Consider the following 18,437-nt stretch of genomic DNA (forward strand, 5'->3'; position numbering starts at 1 on the left):
GAGTGAACTGTCCATGCCTATCCGATACCCGAGATGTCAAGTCCACACTTTCCCAATCAGGCCTTTCATGCAGCATCCCAAACACCTGAACTCTCCAGTCGCGGTGGGGAGAACGACATGGCAGGTGACCACCTACTTACTAAGAAGTATTAAAGAAGGGAACTAAATGCCTCATACTTTGATGGTTGCATGCACGATGCCCGAGTTTGCTCACCGGGAGCCCGACCGGCTTGCCCTCTTGAAACAGACAGAGGAGTACGCTATAGATCCACCACTGACAATCCAACTGGAGAAGTACCCTTGTACAGGAAATGGGGAAAGCTCTTGCATGAGTACGGGGAGCATGCGATAAGTGTACTTGTTACGGAGTAGAGGCAGATGAACGGACGAAGAGCTACTTGCTATTGCTATTACATTGCATATCCCGCCACGGCTACGGAGCACGCATACGGGTACGGCTCTCGTGCCAGATGGCTGAACGTCTCCTCGTTGCTCATCAGAATTCAGGTGAGGAGTCCACAATGCGATTGTCGGTGTCCGAGCTTCTCCGTTGAAGGCGATTTACACGCTGGTCTTCCTACCATGTGTTCGTAGTAAAACTGCCAGATACAAGCAAGGACGCCCCGAGGAGATATCGATATCAGATCCAAACCAACACCGGCAGTTACTGGTAGTTACCGGGATATCCCTGACTCAGTCGAAGCTTATCCCAGCCTCAACATCTCAATAGAATCAAATCAAGCCTTGCGATGATGTTTTGTCGCGTCGCGAAATGCATCCCATCCATCCCACTGGAATAGAACAAAGGTAAAACAAAAGCGAAGACGTTCGGCAGGAAACCAAAGACCCCGCTTTGCTAGAGAAGCCAGCCAACCATTCCGATCCAAGTCAGTGCGTGTGTGTGTCTGTGTGTGTGTGTCTATCATTGTTATTCTTGGTCATGGCTTTTTGGCCATCGGCGCTCTTGACCGCTTGTCATTCATCATCGGGCAGTGTCTTCGTCAGCCTTGAGGCGGCGAGTCAGTTGCGTCCGTCAGTTGAATGGACAAATGGGTGAAGGATGACGGTTTGGGGGCCGGGAGCGTGGTCTGGTGTTTTGTTCATCCTGGATCATGGGTCCGATTCCTTTGCTCTTGCGGTTCCTGGTGGCTACGAGAGTATGTACTCTGTACTCCGTACTCCGTACAGTTCATGCCCAAGTTTTTTGTTTCGGAGGACTGGGATTGACAGATCTGCGCTGTTGTTGCTCTCTTGGACGACTTTTCGCGAGATATCTTCCTTCCTTCGTATTCTGTAATTTGCGTATTACGATTACGACCGGAGAATAAACAGCTTCCATTTCGATTATCAATAACTAAAGAAAGTCTCTACTTGTGCCTCCACTTTTTCACCCGCCGCTTTCGCTGTGGGTGCGCCACACCGATAGGATATTCACACCGATAGAATAAAAATCCATCTCATCATACCCATCATCTTTACTATTCAATAGACATCGTCTACCATGCCTACTGAACGCGAAAATATCGAAGAACAAATTAAAAATGCCATTGCCACGTACGAACGCGATAAATCACAAAAAATTCGCCCTCTAGCAGAGGCATTTGATGTGCCTTACCAACGGCTCCTTCGACGCGTCAAAGGGCTACCTGGGCGAAATTCTACCAAGCCAGTTAACTATGCACTTGATAAGCATCAGGAGAATGCACTCAAGCACTGGATTGAGCGATTAGATCAAGCTGGAGTGCCTCCAACAGCTAAAAGGATAGAAAAAAGTGCCAACTTGATCCTACAGCGTGCCCATACGGACCCAACTATCCCTCCCAAAAAGTCAGCAAAGAATGGCCATATCGCTTTCTTGAACGCTTAGGACCTGAATATACACGGCTTAAACAAAGGCCAAGGGATCCAAAGCGCCTACAATCTCAGGATCTTGGGATAATTCAGAACTGGTATGATCGGTTAGAGATCCTCCTTAAACAGTATCAGATCCAGCCCCAGGACCTCTATAATTTCGATGAAATTGGCTTTATGGAGGGCCAGGGCCGTGGAGAAGTGGTAATCACTAAATATCCATCAAGAGCGCAACATCCTGGTGCCTCTTTTTCTCGTGGTTTAATCTCTGTTGTGGAGTGTATTTCTGCAGATGGATCGGTCCTTCCTCCCTGCATCATTCTCCCGGGAAAGGGCCATCTAGAGGACTGGTATACGCATTCAGATATGCCAGGAAACTGGATACTGGGCGTCTCACCAAATGGCTATATATCCGATGAAATAGCCTTTGAATGGATTAAACATTTCGACAAGCATACTAAGCAGCGATGTGTGGGTTTAGACTCTTTTCTTTATTGATCACATAGCAGTCAAGGCTAACTATTTCTTATTTAAATAGGCTGGTGTTTATCGGCTGCTTCTTATGGATAATCATGGATCTCACCTCACGTATGAATTCATTGAATACTGCGAGAAGAATCGGATTCTTCTCTACTCCTTCCCACCACATGCAACCCATTTTTTGCAGCCTTTAGATGGAAAGCCATTTAAACAGTACAAACACTATCATGGGCAGGCTGTCACTGAGGCTGCTATACTTGGATGGAGTGATTTTGAGAAGCGGGAGTTCCTTACAGTACTACCAGGTATTCGGAAGGAGACATTCAAGACCCATACTATCCAATCAGCCTTTAGAGATTGTGGAGTCTTCCCTTTTGACCCCTCTCCTGTTATGGACGATCTGGAGAAACAAGCAGAGCCCATTCCAGATCTACAAATATGGGATGGTGACTCTACCTCTAGTGGTTCCGCCCAGAGCTCTCCTAAAACCATCAGGCAACTCCGGAAAGAAATCTCTAAGGCTCGGGCATCCTTGGATAAGATTGATGGTCATCTAGCTGCTTTATCACCAGGCTTAAATAGGCGTTTGGAGAGGATATTTAGTGGTGGTCTAACTCAGGCGGAATCCAGTGATCAAACAGCCATGGAGTTGGACCGATATCTCAAGGCTGCAGCACACCAATCTAAGCCAAAATCTCGTCGACAAGTTCCTGGACTTAGCCACTCTGGTGTACTATCAGTGCAGGATGCCAACAGGCGAATTGGTGCCCGAAAGAAGGCAGAAGAAAAGAAGGAAGGGCGGCGACTTGAACAGTCTATTAGGACTTCTTTGGCCACCACTCACCGCAGATATGACCGATTGGAGCTATGGATGATGGGAATTGATGAAAATGCCGACCAGGAAACTATTGATAGTATTTTAAACAAAAACCGATGAATATAACATGTGTTATTAGACATCCATATAAGGGTATATGATATTATTATTCTATCGGTGTGAATATCCTATCGGTGTGGCGCACCCACAGCGAAAGCGGCGGGTGAAAAAGTGGAGGCACAAGTACTACTTAATCGTTAGTTTGGATTATTTGCATTAGATGGGCTGAGATCGATCTGCTTGTTTGTCGTTTTTGTGTTCGATCTATTGAAGCACAAGCCATCTATAGGGTGCTCCGTAGTATGGGGGATTTGCCTCGACTCTCCGTACTGTAGTTTGTACGGAGTAGAGTATGGGGCTACTGCACATTCCACACAATGCCAGATCAGATCTTTATCTCCAGAGCCCAGGAATTCTGGGAGCAAGGGAGTTCTCCAAGAAATTTCGATGCGTTGTCGAGAACTTCGCTCGCAGAAGTGTCAGAAGAGGAATGTGAGAATTTGCATTCCTTTCTTAGTCCGGGGAGACATGTTCCTACAAGCAGCACTCCTAAGACCTTGAGAATGATGCCAAGCGAGCTAGTCACTATACGAAAACAGGTTACACAATGGGCCAGAATGCTGGGGTTCTGAATAGCCCTATCGGGGTCTTGGTTTTGCTTTTGCTGCATCTTGGAACAAGCAAAGTGACATGTATGTAAAGCCGTCCATTCTTATTAGTGATGGATTTATCATGATTGACAGATGCAATTGATCTCCCCAGAATTGATATACCGGCATCATCGGTACTTTGTAGCATACTGAGAGTAGGCCGTTATCTTCTGCAAGCAGTAAGCACGCATGCTATCTTCAACCGCCAAGATCTAAACATTCCAAATCCAGACTCAACTGCAGGCAAGGGAAATCAGCCAAGGTTGCCAAGAGAAGCAGCGGTTGAGCAGCAAGTACCAAGCATTCTGAACAAATTGAGAGCGAGCATGAGAGCAGATCAAGTGTACTCTGTACTCTGTACTATGGAGTCGAAATGAGGAGGGTCAGTTGCAAAAAGTCTAATCCAATTGATATACACGCGCTCTGCGCGCATGGCTCTTGGCCTATCACCAAGGCATATTCCCACACAAGGCGCTTCAAATTTTTCTGTGGGATAGAGTTTCTCGCCCTCCTTTCCTACTACTGATGGGCGCATTTTCTTCTCTCGGCTGTCTCAGTGGTAGACCTGCCGATAATACGTTAGTTTGTATAGCTCATTCGAAAATAATCTGTGTGGTGCCAGTAAAGTAATGCCAACGAGAAAAAGCCCTGTGCCGTTTTATCCTGGCGGTAGCGAAAATCTAACCATCCATGGTTGGGGAGGTGGACTCCGTACTTTCTTTCTCCGTAAGTACTCCGGGGCCCGCGTATTTTGGGGTAATATGCAGACTTATTAAGGGGAAACGGGGGGCAGTTATTCGCCAGTCAGACGGGATATTATTATTGTGTGTGTCTTTGACTGGTCCTTTGAGTGAAGCGAGTAGCCCGTCACGTAGTTATACTCCAGAGTAGGTCCCAGGTTTCCTTTAAGAACAAAATGCCTCATAGTCTTCTCCGACAGTCCATGTTCTAGGAGAATTTCCACCAACAACGCCAGAACATCGCTCTGCCTTTACCTTTAGACTCAGCTCTGCTTTGCTACTTGCAGTTTTATTTTTTTTTTCCACTCCTATTTTTTACTTTGTTTTCTCCCTGCCATGCATTGTTACCGTTTCCCTGCACTCTGTACGGGGTACGGGTACTAACTTACTTTGTACTTACTCAGCCGTACGGTACTGTAACCGCAGGAACCGAAATGGCAATCGGCCAATTAGTATGGTCATTATGGGTCACTGGCCCGAGCGTCACACACACTGACTGACTGCAGAAAACGACGAGAAAAACTGTAATTTGAATTCTATTTGTGTGTGGCAATTTCGATGACGGTAAATTTGACTTGACCACGAGGTTTTTGTAAATTACACACGCCTAACCTCTTTTATTTTTTTTTTCTCTCGAAAATTACATACAGTAAACCTCCGCCTTTGTGGTTAACGAGCATATACTAATTCTGATTCCTTCCTCTCTCTTTCTTGCCTTTTGCCTCTTCCCTTTTCCTTTTCCTCTTTCTCTCCTCTCCTCTCTCCTCTCTACAATCCACTTCTGCCAACACATCCATAAGCTGTTCTTTGGGCACTCCTTCGACGCGTCTCTTCCTGGCGCTCGTTGAGTCGCCATTCCTCTTTTTTCTTTTTTTATTTTCTTACACAGGCCAAAAAAGAGCCGTGCTTCGCCTACTCTTGGCGGGCATACTCGACTTTCTTGTCACTTTCCTGCCCTTACTTTGCCTCTCCCTCCTGCGCAACTACGCCATGTGCTGTATATCATGACCATCGTCGTCCTCTATGGGACATTCTTTTTATAATACTTCCACTTCTTCCGCACTCCCTGTCGATCGGTTTGGATTCTTCATCCTTGATCGGTCTTGAGAGAGCATCTTTTTTGTCTTCGTTTATTCAAAGATACTACTACTCTATTTTCCGCCATCCGCCTCCCATTCACACCCACCACCACCACCACCTTCGTCATACTTCACACCTTTCACCTTATTCGAGTCTTCTTTCTTACTTCCTCTTTGATCTATTATCTCTTTGTTCTAATTGTTCTTTTTTTTTTTTTTTTCCCTCGTAATACCTTTCGGCTTATGCTCCGAACGATTTAATTGTCGTGACGCGAGTCGACTCGATAACCTGAAGGAATGGCACACTTCCGCGGTGGTGACAGACCTTTTTCCTCAATACACAAGATCGTCAAGATGCTTCTCTCACCACACTCGTCCAACAAGCCAGCAAGCCAAGATACAACAGATATGGCTGAGGACGTCGATGAACCCCCCGATCATCGCTTTCTGCCTTCTGTGCCAATGCACGGCCACGATGACGATGCCCTCGTCTACGTCAAGTCCCCATCTGTTCCAGAGTCGCTCCTCACCCGTGCGTTGAAGAACAGCCCGGAACTCTCACCTACAGAACCTCACCCTTCCTACGGTCACCGCGTCTCCTTCCGTTCCTACCCGCAAAGCAATGTTAGCGGCGTTTCGACAGCCGAATTGACCAGTGACGGCGGCATGACGACCAGCCCGTCGCTCTCCAACACCCCTAGTCCTCCCGCTCCTTCGCACTTGACAGGCAGACGACCATCGACGACGACAAATAAAAACGCTGCAGCCGACCCCAGTGAATGTACCGTTGAGGCTAATCTCGGGCGCAAGAGGTGCATTAGCTTTGCATGTGGTCGCAAGGCTGAGGGGCAGCAGAAGCCTCAACAGCAACAGCCGCAATCCTCTACACCGCCAAAGCTGATTGCGCAGAATAAGGACTCCGAGCCTACGCCCACCGAGCCAGTGAAGCGGAAGACGACCCTTACCTTTGTGTGTCCCTCAAGGAATCCTGAGCCCGCACGTGAGCGCTCGCCAGTTCGCAAGACAGCCTTCCGGTCGAGACCCCGATGCTCGCCTGCTCCTATCGCCCGCAGGGCCTCTCAGCCAGGAAAGGAGCCATCGGCACCGGTTGCCATTCCCCAGACAGAGTCCACTCAGGAGTTGACGCCGACAGACCGGAGAGGCGTTCCCACCCGGGGTCTGGGCAAGTTTGAGGAGTCGGAGGCGACTCGTTTCCACGAGTTCGCTAGCTCTGTCGAGGAAGATGACGAATGGGTTGCCAAGGCTGGTGAATATACCAATAAGATCACTTTGAGCGATTGTATGAAGAAAGAAAATGCGATCAGGAAACTTGGCGAAGAGGCGGAGCAAGAGGCCCTGGAAGACGAGGATGAATTTGACGACGACGATGAGGATGAGGACGATGACGACGATTCTGCAGACGAAGATGAGGATGCATCCACTGTCAATGACTCGGATACAGACGATGGAAACGAATCTGACAACGAGGCTGGTTTCGCGGATTCAGACGACAGTGACGCTGCTTCGGATTATGAGTTCTGGGCCCCGAGCACTACTACAGCTGCGACCAGCCCGCAAACCATCGATATTCCTCGTCAATCTTTGGATCGCAGAGTGTCGAACGCCTCGTATGACTCGCCTTTCGATAACGAGAAACGAAACTGGCCGCCGGCTCTGACCGGGAAACCTGGTCGACGATCTTCCAAAACACCTAGGATGCGCCCTGGCACCCCGAACCTCCCCGACAGCACGGACTTCGTCTGTGGCACGTTGGACGAGGATCGTCCCCTAGAGGCTGCATACAAGTCCTGCATGGAGCAGCGTCGCTTGTCCAAGCAAGTCGTCATCCCCCAGGATATTGACCCCAGCTTTCCCACCTCTGATCCCGAAGACCAAGATGAGGACGAGGAAGACGAGGTGGAGGAGTCGGTAGTGGACGAAGCCTTTCGAGGCCGCTCTAGCGCCGCTCAGAGCCAGAGAACCTCACCCCGTCTCTCTCCCTCCAAGCGGATGGTCTCACCTCCACCCAAGCGTATGGTCTCGCCGCCGCCTCCTCGTCAGGGTCGCTCCTCGCCTAAGCGTCTTCGCTCCCCGCCGCCCCCAGCCATGAAGTTGAAGCTGCCGTCTCCTATTGACGGGAGGCCCTCAGAAGAGGTCCCGGTTATGCACCCGCAGGGCGTCAACATCAGTGAATTGGTTCAGCGGCCATCCGTGACCCGGACCAAGTCGCTTCCTCGCACTCCCAACCCTTTCTTCGCTAGCTTAGAAGAATGGCGTCCCCGGTGGACGGGCATAGATGACTCTTCGGATCACGAAGGGTCTCGCACACGTGAAGTGCACACTCGTGGGCCCATCGACATTGTCGAGGGTCTCGAGAAAAAGCGTCAGAAGCGAAAGGAAAAGTTCTGGCGTCAACACTGCCGCAGGGCTGCCAAAGAGCAGATGGTGCGGCGACCGATTCCCGGAAAAGGCGCTGAACGGATGAAGGAGCTTGGCCTCGAAGTTGCTGAGAGGTGCAGAGCTTATGGCGTTGGAGAGAACGCCCAGCTCGTCCTATCCGTTTAAGCCCCCTCTTTCCGAATAGAATTCGAGTCATTCTTTTGTACATAGAATTTTTTTTTTCTTTTTACTACTATTTTTGTCAAAACAAAAATTTTCCCGATTACCCTCGCTTTTCTTGATTGTGCATTGCTATCGTTACTTGGTCATATATCCCCTATCGTCGAGGTTGTTTTGCTTCTTTCTTGCGAATCAATCTTTACTGTTCAGAGAGGACATTTTGCTTGCATTTACAGGGCGATCGTTTACTTTCTACTATACATATTTGCTTATATTTCTCATCTGTTTTTAGAGTACCCCTTTCGTGTTTACCCGTTGAGACTGGGCCCTTTTTTGCTGGATGTCGAGGGCTGTAGATATACCCACCATCGCTTGAATGAATTACAGATACCCCTAACTTGTGATAATTTCCAGTAAAGACATCCAGTGCATAGTAATATTATCTATACGGAGTAGTGTATAGCAATGATTGCCACTCGGCCTGCTTTCCGGTTAAGTCCAAATAAGCAAGCGGTCGGGCAAGCGAATCGGACCGTCAACGTCAACCCATCCTCAGCGCCCTCCGCAACCTGGCTTCTTTTCGCCTTCCTTCTCGCCAGCTCTCCATTTGCTCTCGGAACCTCTCAGTGTTTATATCTGATACTTAACATATCTGCTCTTTACCTGAGCCCTTTTTTTTCTTTTCGAGTCCAGAGCCCACAATGTGGATTATCAACTGGTGTAAGTAGTGCGCCTGGATTTCTTCAGCTGGTCTTGTTTCTTGTCCTGTTTGCGACTCGGGACTTGATAGTCCATTCCTATTCTATTACTGCGATCGGATCGTAGTTTGATGAGTTTGTTTTGCTGATTTTCTGAATCTGTCGATCAGTCTACGACCTTTTGGCTTCGCTGGGTCTTCTCAACAAGCACGCCAAGCTTCTCTTCCTCGGTCTTGATAATGCCGGAAAGACGACCTTGTTGCATATGCTGAAGGTAAGTTTCTTTTCTCTCCTGGTATTATATATTGTGTGGACAATGCTAACTGGAGGACAGAACGATCGCGTTGCAATTCTGCAGCCCACCGCGCACCCTAGTATGTACTTTCGCTTCCCGGGACTTGATGGATACCCCGGATGGGATATTTGAAAGGAAGAATGCACAGGCTGACATACGTCCAGCATCGGAGGAACTCGCTATCGGAAACAACCGGTTTACGACTTTCGATCTTGGTGGTCACCAGCAGGGTGAGTCCCTACCCTCCTCCCTCCAACAAATCCTCAAATATTAATATACGCAGCCCGCCGTCTCTGGAAGGACTACTTCCCCGAAGTCAGCGGCATCGTCTTCCTGGTCGATTCCTGCGACCACGAGCGGTTCCCCGAGTCCAAGGCCGAGCTGGACGCCCTCCTGTCCATGGAGGAGCTCGCCAAGGTCCCCTTCCTTGTTCTCGGAAACAAGATCGACCACCCGCGTGCCGTGAGCGAGGATGAGCTGAGACATCAGTTGGGTCTATACCAGACTACTGGTAAGGGTAAGGTGCCGTTGGAGGGCATCCGGCCGATTGAGGTTTTTATGTGTAGTGTTGTTATGAGGCAGGGTACGTTCACTTTATTCCTTGTTCTTGAGATGGTTGGACTCGCGGTTAATTTCTTTTCTTTCGTTTTGCAGGATACGGTGAAGGTATCAGATGGCTCTCTCAATACGTCTGAACGATCCCGATGCTTCTCTCCCCTCATACCATGCCATATATCCAACCCACCCTTTCATACCCTCAACACAGCCCAACAAAATAAGCCAAGCCAAGTCAATATACATCGTACGCCGTACGCCATATGCAACCCCCGCAGTTTTCAACAGCTTTTTCAAGATTCCTGTTTTTGGGGGGTTACTTGCTCTGTTTCTTTTTTCGCTTCTGCTTTGGTAAATGACCAAATTAGCCTTGTTCTGGATTTGTTTTTTAGAGCATGTATGTCAATGTGTTAGCTTTTTTTTTTTTTTTTAGGGAGTCATGTTCGTTGTTTCTCTTCTTTTCTTTTTCATTTAGAAATATAAGAGTAATTCATAGTTCTAAGGGTCTAGTCTCTGTTCCTACATTACATTGTCATTGCAGAGTACCATGCTGTGGTTGGCGTCTACAGAGATATATCTACCAGGGGTACTCCGGTCTCTGGAACAGCATTAGAACAAAGCAGGACTCTGCAGATTGAACATCCCTCACCTCACCTTGTCCTTATCTCCCAACGGTATGCTATGCTATGCTATGCTATGCTATGCTAGCACAAGTACGAGTATACGCAGTAAGTAGGGGACGTACATAGCATGGCATGGCATGCAATCCGCACACATACATAGCCAAGCCAAGCAGACAAGATTCGATACCAAAATCAAGTCCTGAGCACAATGGCATTATGGGACCAAGCAAGCAAGCAAGCAAGCAATGACCTCCCCTGACCCCTGTACATACCCCATACCCCATACAAAGGTCGAACGAATCATAACAGTACAATTAATAATTGTTTCCTGATCGACTTCATACTAAGAACAACGAATGTTATTTCGTCAAAACGACTGGACTGGACTATTTCAGGCGTATGGCGTATGTATGTAGAATCCAGACAAGAAGCCTGCTGCTGTACTGAAAAGACACAAGAGACAAAAGACATGTTCCTTGCGTTTTGAATTCGGCATTACACTCACAGGAAGATTAAATAGAAAGGGGAAAAAAGGCAACAACACCAGATGCAACCCGTCGTTTTCCCTTCCTCCTGTCTCCAAATGATATCCGGGACAACAAGAGGGAAAATGAAGGGGGACGAAAAAGAAAAAGAGAAAAACAGAAAAAAGAAACAAGAAAGAAAAAAAAAATAATCAAGGATAAATCGAAATGTAAAAGAAAAAAAAGAAGACCAACCCCTTCAAGTAGCAGAATAATGGTACCGTTCCAGATAATAAGAGGAAAAAGGGAAAACAAGCACTCCGCTCAAAACAGTTCAACGTCGCTGGAATTTCACATGGGGGAGGGGGGAGGGGAAATCTCGGCGTATCCTCTTTTCTCTTTTTCTTTTTATGTTCACGAAACTTCCGGTGGCTGTCGTGGGAGTCTGCTCTCGAACGTCGTCTAATACATGGGGTCCCTTTCGAATGTCGTCGTTCGTGTCGCTAAACTGTGTGGACTCGCGTGTGGTGGATGCTGTGGGATAAACATCGCTGACATGTTCTATCGCCGCCCGAACCTGCTGCACATGGAAAAAAGAAAAGCTCGTACGAATTCTTACTTCTTTTGCTTTCGCGGAGGAGTGATGGGCCTGCCGAAGCTCATGCCCCCGTGGACGTACTTTTGTTTCTTTTCTGCTGGTTTCAAGATCTGTCGAGAATGTTAGCGATCTGACCCAACTGAGGCACGCGATTGCGACCTACCTGGAACGAACAAAGCAAACTCTCATCGACGCTCATCATCGCACCAGCATTGTCAAATTCTCCGCAGTAGTTGGGGGCGCTGAACAGCGTTACGAGTTGTCGTTTTGAGAAGAACTCATAACCATCCTCAACGACTTGATGGGCGCGGCATATCAAATCCATATCGTGTTTCTGCAGGAATCGCGAGACGACGTCGGGACCGAACGTGAATGATACACCGCGGTCGTTTTCGCTCCAACCGGTGATATCCTTGTCGGGATCGGACCAGAGCAGATCGCAGAGAAGACCGCAGTCAGGAATCTATATCGGTCATCGGTTAGCGGATCAAGCCTTGAGCTTCAAGGAGCCAGGCGAAAGGAATTTATTTTCTCCCCCGTATTTGGAGTAAGAAAACTTGGGTGCTGTGCAACAACAATGTACAGGAAAGAAACTCACATCAGTGGGACGCATAACACGGCGGATCTGCTCCATCGAGTTCAAGTCGGGACTGAGACCACCGTGCATGGTGAAGATCTTCTCATCGATAATGGCCGCAATGGGCAAGCAGTTGAAGCAATCGGTAAATGTCTTCCAAAGCTTGATGTTGTACCTCCGCTTGCACTCATCATAGAAACCGTAGATTCGGTTGATGGAGGCGCACTCATGGTTACCACGGAGAACGAAGAAGTTTTCAGGATACTTGATCTTGTACGCGAGGAGAAGGCAGATGGTTTCGAGGGACTGCTTGCCACGGTCGACGTAGTCACCGAGGAAAAGGTAGTTGGCTTCCGGCGGGAAGCCACCGTATTCGAAGAGACGCAGAAGATCGTAGTATTGGCCGTGGATATCACCGCAAATCTAGTCGCACGGACCCATTTCGTTAGCAAGCCCACAGCCACTCTGACCCCGAGTAGACGGGAAAAGGGGGTGTTGAAAAAACAGAACAGGGATGATGTACCTTGATGGGTGCTTCCAACTCCAGCAGAATGGGTTGAGAGATGAAGATTTCTCTCGCCTTAGTGCAGAGAAAGCGAATCTCCGATTCCAAGAGTTGAACCTGCTTTCCAGGCCGGCTACCCCTCACCTCCAACAAACGGTCAATGATCGAGTCCAAATCCACTTCCTGGTCAGCCATGGCGATATGGTTTTAATGGGACAACAAAAAAGTAATAAAAAATGGAAAACAAAAAAGACGATGGTAGTAAAACAGAGGCGACTGGCGACGAAGAAAAAGTCGGCGTGGTATGACAGATGACGCGGTGCCTATAGACTATCAAGATGAGGTTAGAAACAATCAGAAGCGATCAAGTAGGGAGAAAGGCGATAGCAATGCCAATCGTTAACAGATTTTTCTCGTGCCTCTTTCAGTGCGACTAGGGAAGCAGAGACGGGATTGCACTACTTACCAAACAAGGATTCTAGAGGAAGAATGCAAGTAAAACGAAACAAAAGAATTCAGGCCCAAAGGCCCTGAAGAAAAAAGAAAAGAAAAAAAAAAAGGAAAACTCGAGATCTGGCAAGTTACGCCAGATAACGTGAAGATGAAAACCAGCCTCTAGTAAATGCAAATAAATGCAAAAGAGGGAATTCTTTTGTTATGAAATTTTCTCGTCGACGACGGTGGGGATGCGCCGATGACCAGGACGGTGTGTTGTTGCCGGGTGTGGCTCCCGCCCGGTCTGGGATGAATTCGGAGAAGAAGACCTCGAGACAGAGGAGAAACTGAAGAGGCGACAGAGGCAGACGATAAGGAGTCGCTGTTGTGGTCGTCGTCGGTGGTGGTGGTAAGAGAGTTGGCGACGATGAGTTGATGACAACGGACAACGGGGACGCGATGGACCTCGACGACGGCGGCACCGATGGCGGTGGGCGAGAATCGGGAGGTGAGTTCGGAGTGGCGAGAAAGGAAGGAGGGGAGATGACAGTAGCAGCAGCAGTAGGAGTAGTTGTGGTGATGCTGATAGTGTTGTGATGATTAGGATGAGGTGGTGGTGAAAGGGAGAAAGGAAAGCGAGTCGGCAATCAAGGGATTCCCTTAGTTTTTCCCTCCCCAGGTGGGTGAAATTTTTTTCCTCTTGTTTTTCTTTTCCCCCTCGGAGGCGCGAATGGGAATAATAGACACTTACTGGTGGTCCTGAAAAAAGCTCACCAGACAAGATAAACACAGGCAGACGACTAAAAATCAGGTTCGATCTCGGAATCCGAAGAGGAAAAAAGCAAGAAAAGAAAAAGGGAGAAAAAGCGAGAGCACGAGGAGGGAAAAGTGAAGTTGGGGCGGCGCTGGATTGGGCGGGCGGTGGAGAGTAATCCACCACCAGGCTCAACAGTAGAGAAGAAATAACTATCTGCAGTGTTTACTTAAATAAAGGAGAAGGATACAATAGAGACAGAGGCATTCAGTTAGACGAATTATCTGGCAGCAGAGAAAGATCGATCCTTCTGCAAACTCAGCAGGAGCACGTCGGCACTCGACGACAGAACGCGCAACCCGCCCCGAAGGACTGCATCTCAACGGCTCTGCTGACAGCGAGGCTACATAGTTACTTGTACAGAGTAGAAAGACAATGCTTCATCAACATGCATATCTCACATTCCACTATATAAACGTTACTCCCATCATCTCGTCGCATGCATTCATATCCGAAATCAAAATCCGGCCCTTTTTTCCATCCGTGTAGAAACATAACAGACATCTACCAACTGGCCACAAAACAAGACACAATCTCGGCATAACAAGACAAGCGTCATTAAGAGCGGGGTCAAAAAGTCGAAGAAAATGAAGATGAAAAGAAATAACAAAACGCCTCGCCAATAGATAGTAACCCATAACGCCGCAGTATCTGCCAATGAATAACAATACAAAACAGTCTACAAAGACGGGGAATATCAAATATCAACAACAACGGTCTTTCACGATGCCTCCCATTATATGGACCAGCCTGAAATGGTCGAAAGAGATAGGGGAAAAAAAAAAGTCATAACGATCATCCACCCAGTCGGCATCTGGGATGTTCGTGTAACGCCTGAAACAATGCACTTCCGTCACCAGTAAACAACGCCCTGGATCGGGAAGAGGAATAGATATCCAAAAGGAAATATAATTGTGGCCAACCAAAATGGCGGCCAAAGTAGCCTTGAAGGCCCGAACTCAATCATGCTTTCTCTTTTTTTTTTTTTTATGTGCGGTCACCACCAATGATAATCTGGTTGCTGCAAGCCCTGGGGATAGTGTCCGCTGGAATCCTCGTGGATTCGTCCAGAGGCGTTCCTGTGCGTGGTATACTGACTTCCCTTGGTCTGCTGCGATCACCAAGCGCGTTGAACCAAACCTCCTGACGGAGAGCCTCAAGTTGGCGTATGTAGAGGTCCCCTTCCATGTTCCAATCGGCACCATGGTGCGGCGTTTGCGCCGTCGTGCCCGCATCACCAGGTCTCTCGTGATTCGATTGGGACTGGTGATGTCCGCCCTGGGAACCACCATCAGATTTCCATTGACGGTCTGAAGCCGCTGCAAGTCGCGGTTCATTGGGTACCTGGACATGCTGGATGGTGGAAAGGACAGGAGTCACGGTCGTACCTGAATCGCTTTTGCCATCCTTGAGTGGTTTCTCCTTGTGGTTTTTGGGCACATCGACGATTCGTCGTCGGTTGGCCCTCCGTCGCGGAGCTCCAACGTCGCATGCATTACCTCGCACTTCCTCCGGCGCTTGACCCGGTCGAGCAACCGGGACGGGCGCTTGTTGTGCCACGGCAGTGCTAGGGGACTTGCTCACAATCGCCGAATGGTCCGCGACAGGCGCCCGGATGACCGGAGCGCCCTCCGGCTCCGCCACTCGTTCAACCAAGTGCTTCCTCTCCGTGTATCCAGGGCCGGTCCCGTCGATGATGATGTCGACCGAGTAGCCCGGCGTACGGCGGAACAGGTTGAAAATAACGACACGATTGCCGGAATATGTCTTCACAAATGGATTGCCCGAGATCCAGATCTCTCGTATTTCAGGGAGACAGGTGAGTCGGGCAATCTCCATTGGGTCGGTCAGCAGGTTGTCCCGCAGATCCAATCTTTCCAATGAAAGAAGACGTTCAATTCCCGCGAGCGAGCGGAGACGGTTGCCACGGAGGTTGAGGGCTGTGATTGCGGGGAGAGGGTTTCGGGACAAGGAGTGCAGGGATTCAATCATACAATGCGACAGGTTTAGGGCTCGCAATGCGATCAGGGATGCTAAACTGTCGGGGACATCGGTGAACAGATTCGATGAGAGATCCAGAGAATGCAGGGTATTCGCTACAGGGGCAAGACTGTTGGTGCTGATGGTTGTCAGGGAGTTATCCGGCAGTCCCAGATGCCGGAGGAATCGCCATTTCGAGGGGGGAAGAGTGGTGGAGAGGAGGAGATTGGAGGAGCTCGAGCTTCGATAATGACCCGAGTTCTCGCTAGAATTAGAACTACCAGAACCGGTCCGCCTAATCCGCGAATGCCGGGTATGGCGCTGGATCGAGTGCCTCGAACTGGCGGGACGTGTTGGGGAATTGCTTTCAGTGCGGGTGCGGCCCTGGGAACCTTCTGACCCAACACGGAGCATAGAGGCTGCCTGCGGACTCGTGCTCGATCCAAGGGCCGTCTCAGCGACCGGGGAGTTTGGAACGGAAAGCGATCCGGTCCACTCAGGGCGGACCATTTGGGAGTGACCATTTCCACTGGAGCTCAGCGTCGGGGAGTGACCCTGGGCTTTGGATGACCGGCGACGACGCTTGTCGATATCGTCCAATACGATGCCAGTGAGCAGGTCCGCAGGGTCTTCGAGGTTGGCTCTCTTGATCGTCAGGGTTCGCAGCTGCTCCGATAATCGATCCCAGCCAAAGAAGGAGCGGTAGTCTATATCAATAATTTCTAACGCACTCAAATTTTTGAAGGAATGGAGCGGCACAGCCGTGTCAAAAGGGAATTCTTCATAACCGCGGATAAGACGGGCGCGGTGGTCAGGGGCTAAACGCAAACAGGGTATCTTGGTAAAAGCAGAGTAGAGGTACTTGAGGTCCGCTTCGAGGGCAGCCTTGGCTTTTTCGGATTTGGTCGAGGAGTCTTTGGAGATTCCAAATGACGACCAGAGGGCACTCATACCAGACATGACACTACGGACACTTGATACTGAGTGGATGGAGTCTCTATCACCTCTGGACCGTTGGGGCTTGTTCAGGAAGGAGACGTAGGATTGGGATACATCGTTATGGATGTTTTCCAGTCGGACACTCATGGGACCAACGGAGATGGAGAGATCCTCGAAGCGGGAGAGGAGGTAAAACAGGTGATGGGGGGTCAGTGTAAGTTTCGCGGGCTTGATGCCTTGGGAGCCAAGCTTCAATGCCCCAAAAGACAACGCTGATGCCAGAGTCGAAGAGGTCGAGGAGAGGGCACCCCCCGAGCTGGAGGATGTTGTTGAGACATGAGCGGATTGTGTGCGTCTCAGCTGCAGGGCATTGGCTAGCGCCTTTTCATGGGTGCGGACGAAGCTGGCGAGATTCTAATAGCAAGGAACCAAACCATCAGTATACCGGATCAGCACGAATGTATTGAGAGGATAACCACCAACCTTTATGAAGAGTTGTCCGTCCTCAGTGTTTAGTTTCTCCATTCCGGATGGTGCTTTCACCCGAGAGGAACCAATTATCAGAGACGGATGGAGTATTCTCTAGTCAGACGAACTGGCTGAAAGGGAGACGCTCAAGAACTGGTAGAGAAGGGCGTCGACATCTTGTAAGGAGACAAGCGAAAGAGGACGAGCAGGGAAAAGAGGTGACAGAAAAAAGTCAGGTTTGCGACGCGATGTGACCTGCAGTGGAAAGAACACAAGAGACCAGGGTTAGCAACTAGGACTTCTTTTTCTTTGCAAAATCGAACTTTTGTTGTACCAGAATCACCCAACACTGTCCTCCGTAGAGAAGTCGGTTGTCCCACGACGGATCAAAAGAAAGACTCAGGGGAAAGGAAAAGGAACATACCAGACAGGGTATCAATTTATATATATCTGTGTTTGTATACAACGAGGTGACTGGTCAGGGACGAAGCGGTTCGCAAGGCGTGCTGAATGGCCGGAGATCTTCCAAATTCGGATGAAATCTCTTTACTTACTGAATCGATAGAGCTTCTCAAATAGACGGTGTGAAAAGAGTCAGTGGGATAGAGCGGGAGAGGCGTAGGATGGAGACCGGGAAATGCGATGAATGAATAGAAGGATAGGAGAAAAGAGGGATCAGAATAATACTAATAACAGGCTGCCTGGGGGGCGTAGGAAGGAATGATAACAGCGGACCAGAAGATGTGACCCAGCAATGGTGGCACGGGGGGAGTCCCAGAGTGGAGCTACTGATAATAGAGCCTGTATTTAATTTTACAGATGCAATACCACCCGAGGCGCTGCTGGAGGGAAAAAAAAAAAAAAAGACGATCGAATCAGCTGAGGACAGGGTTCTCCGATGATGGATCATTCTGGCCTTAATTAATATGAATTTGGATTATGATCATGAATTATATAAATGTCTTGGTTCTCGCTTAATTCCTGACTCGACTTCTCCCTCGTGCAGGCCTTCCCGCCATTCGCGATTCTGTCCTCGAGCGAAGAGGAAAGAAAGGAAAAGGCTGTGAAGACATACATACAAACTGCAGCGCCGCTATACCAGAACAGGTTTGGTGGCGACTATGTAGGAGGGGTTTAGCGTGGATTAGCGCTGCTGTGACTCTTTTTCCCTTCTCTCCTATCTACAGAGTACAGCATGCGCACGCAGAAAGAGTGGACGAAGTATGCACAGAATGATACTCCTGATTATA

The 18,437-nt window shown here is 49.0% G+C and overlaps 4 protein-coding genes across 4 annotated transcripts; 2 read left to right on the forward strand and 2 right to left on the reverse strand.

Moving 5' to 3' along the window:
* Nucleotides 1-5,974: 5,974 nt before the first annotated feature.
* Nucleotides 5,975-8,242, forward strand: ACHE_11677S (DUF2457 domain-containing protein; the record flags this gene model as incomplete). Its single annotated transcript, XM_043276272.1, has 1 exon — nt 5,975-8,242. One exon carries the CDS (start codon nt 5,975-5,977, stop codon nt 8,240-8,242), a length of 2,268 nt encoding a protein of 755 aa, XP_043132797.1.
* A 695-nt stretch (nt 8,243-8,937) lies between these two features.
* Nucleotides 8,938-9,924, forward strand: sar1 (Arf family GTPase SAR1; the record flags this gene model as incomplete). Its single annotated transcript, XM_043276273.1, has 6 exons — nt 8,938-8,956; nt 9,105-9,208; nt 9,269-9,308; nt 9,394-9,459; nt 9,513-9,812; nt 9,884-9,924. 6 exons carry the CDS (start codon nt 8,938-8,940, stop codon nt 9,922-9,924), a joined length of 570 nt encoding a protein of 189 aa, XP_043132798.1.
* Nucleotides 9,925-11,486: 1,562 nt separating this feature from the next.
* glcA (type 1 serine/threonine-protein phosphatase catalytic subunit GLC7) lies at nt 11,487-12,746 on the reverse strand (the record flags this gene model as incomplete). The annotated part of the gene is made up of 4 exons (XM_043276274.1): nt 11,487-11,579; nt 11,633-11,932; nt 12,068-12,469; nt 12,570-12,746. The coding sequence occupies 4 exons, from the start codon at nt 12,744-12,746 to the stop codon at nt 11,487-11,489; spliced, it is 972 nt and encodes a 323-aa protein (XP_043132799.1).
* Nucleotides 12,747-14,787: 2,041 nt separating this feature from the next.
* On the reverse strand, nt 14,788-17,244 carry ACHE_11680A (leucine-rich repeat domain-containing protein; the record flags this gene model as incomplete). The annotated part of the gene is made up of 2 exons (XM_043276276.1): nt 14,788-17,133; nt 17,203-17,244. 2 exons carry the CDS (start codon nt 17,242-17,244, stop codon nt 14,788-14,790), a joined length of 2,388 nt encoding a protein of 795 aa, XP_043132800.1.
* Between the last annotated feature and the right edge of the window lie 1,193 nt (nt 17,245-18,437).

The sequence above is a fragment of the Aspergillus chevalieri genome, chromosome 1 (assembly GCF_016861735.1).
Source record: "Aspergillus chevalieri M1 DNA, chromosome 1, nearly complete sequence".
NCBI classification, from domain to species: domain Eukaryota; kingdom Fungi; phylum Ascomycota; class Eurotiomycetes; order Eurotiales; family Aspergillaceae; genus Aspergillus; species Aspergillus chevalieri.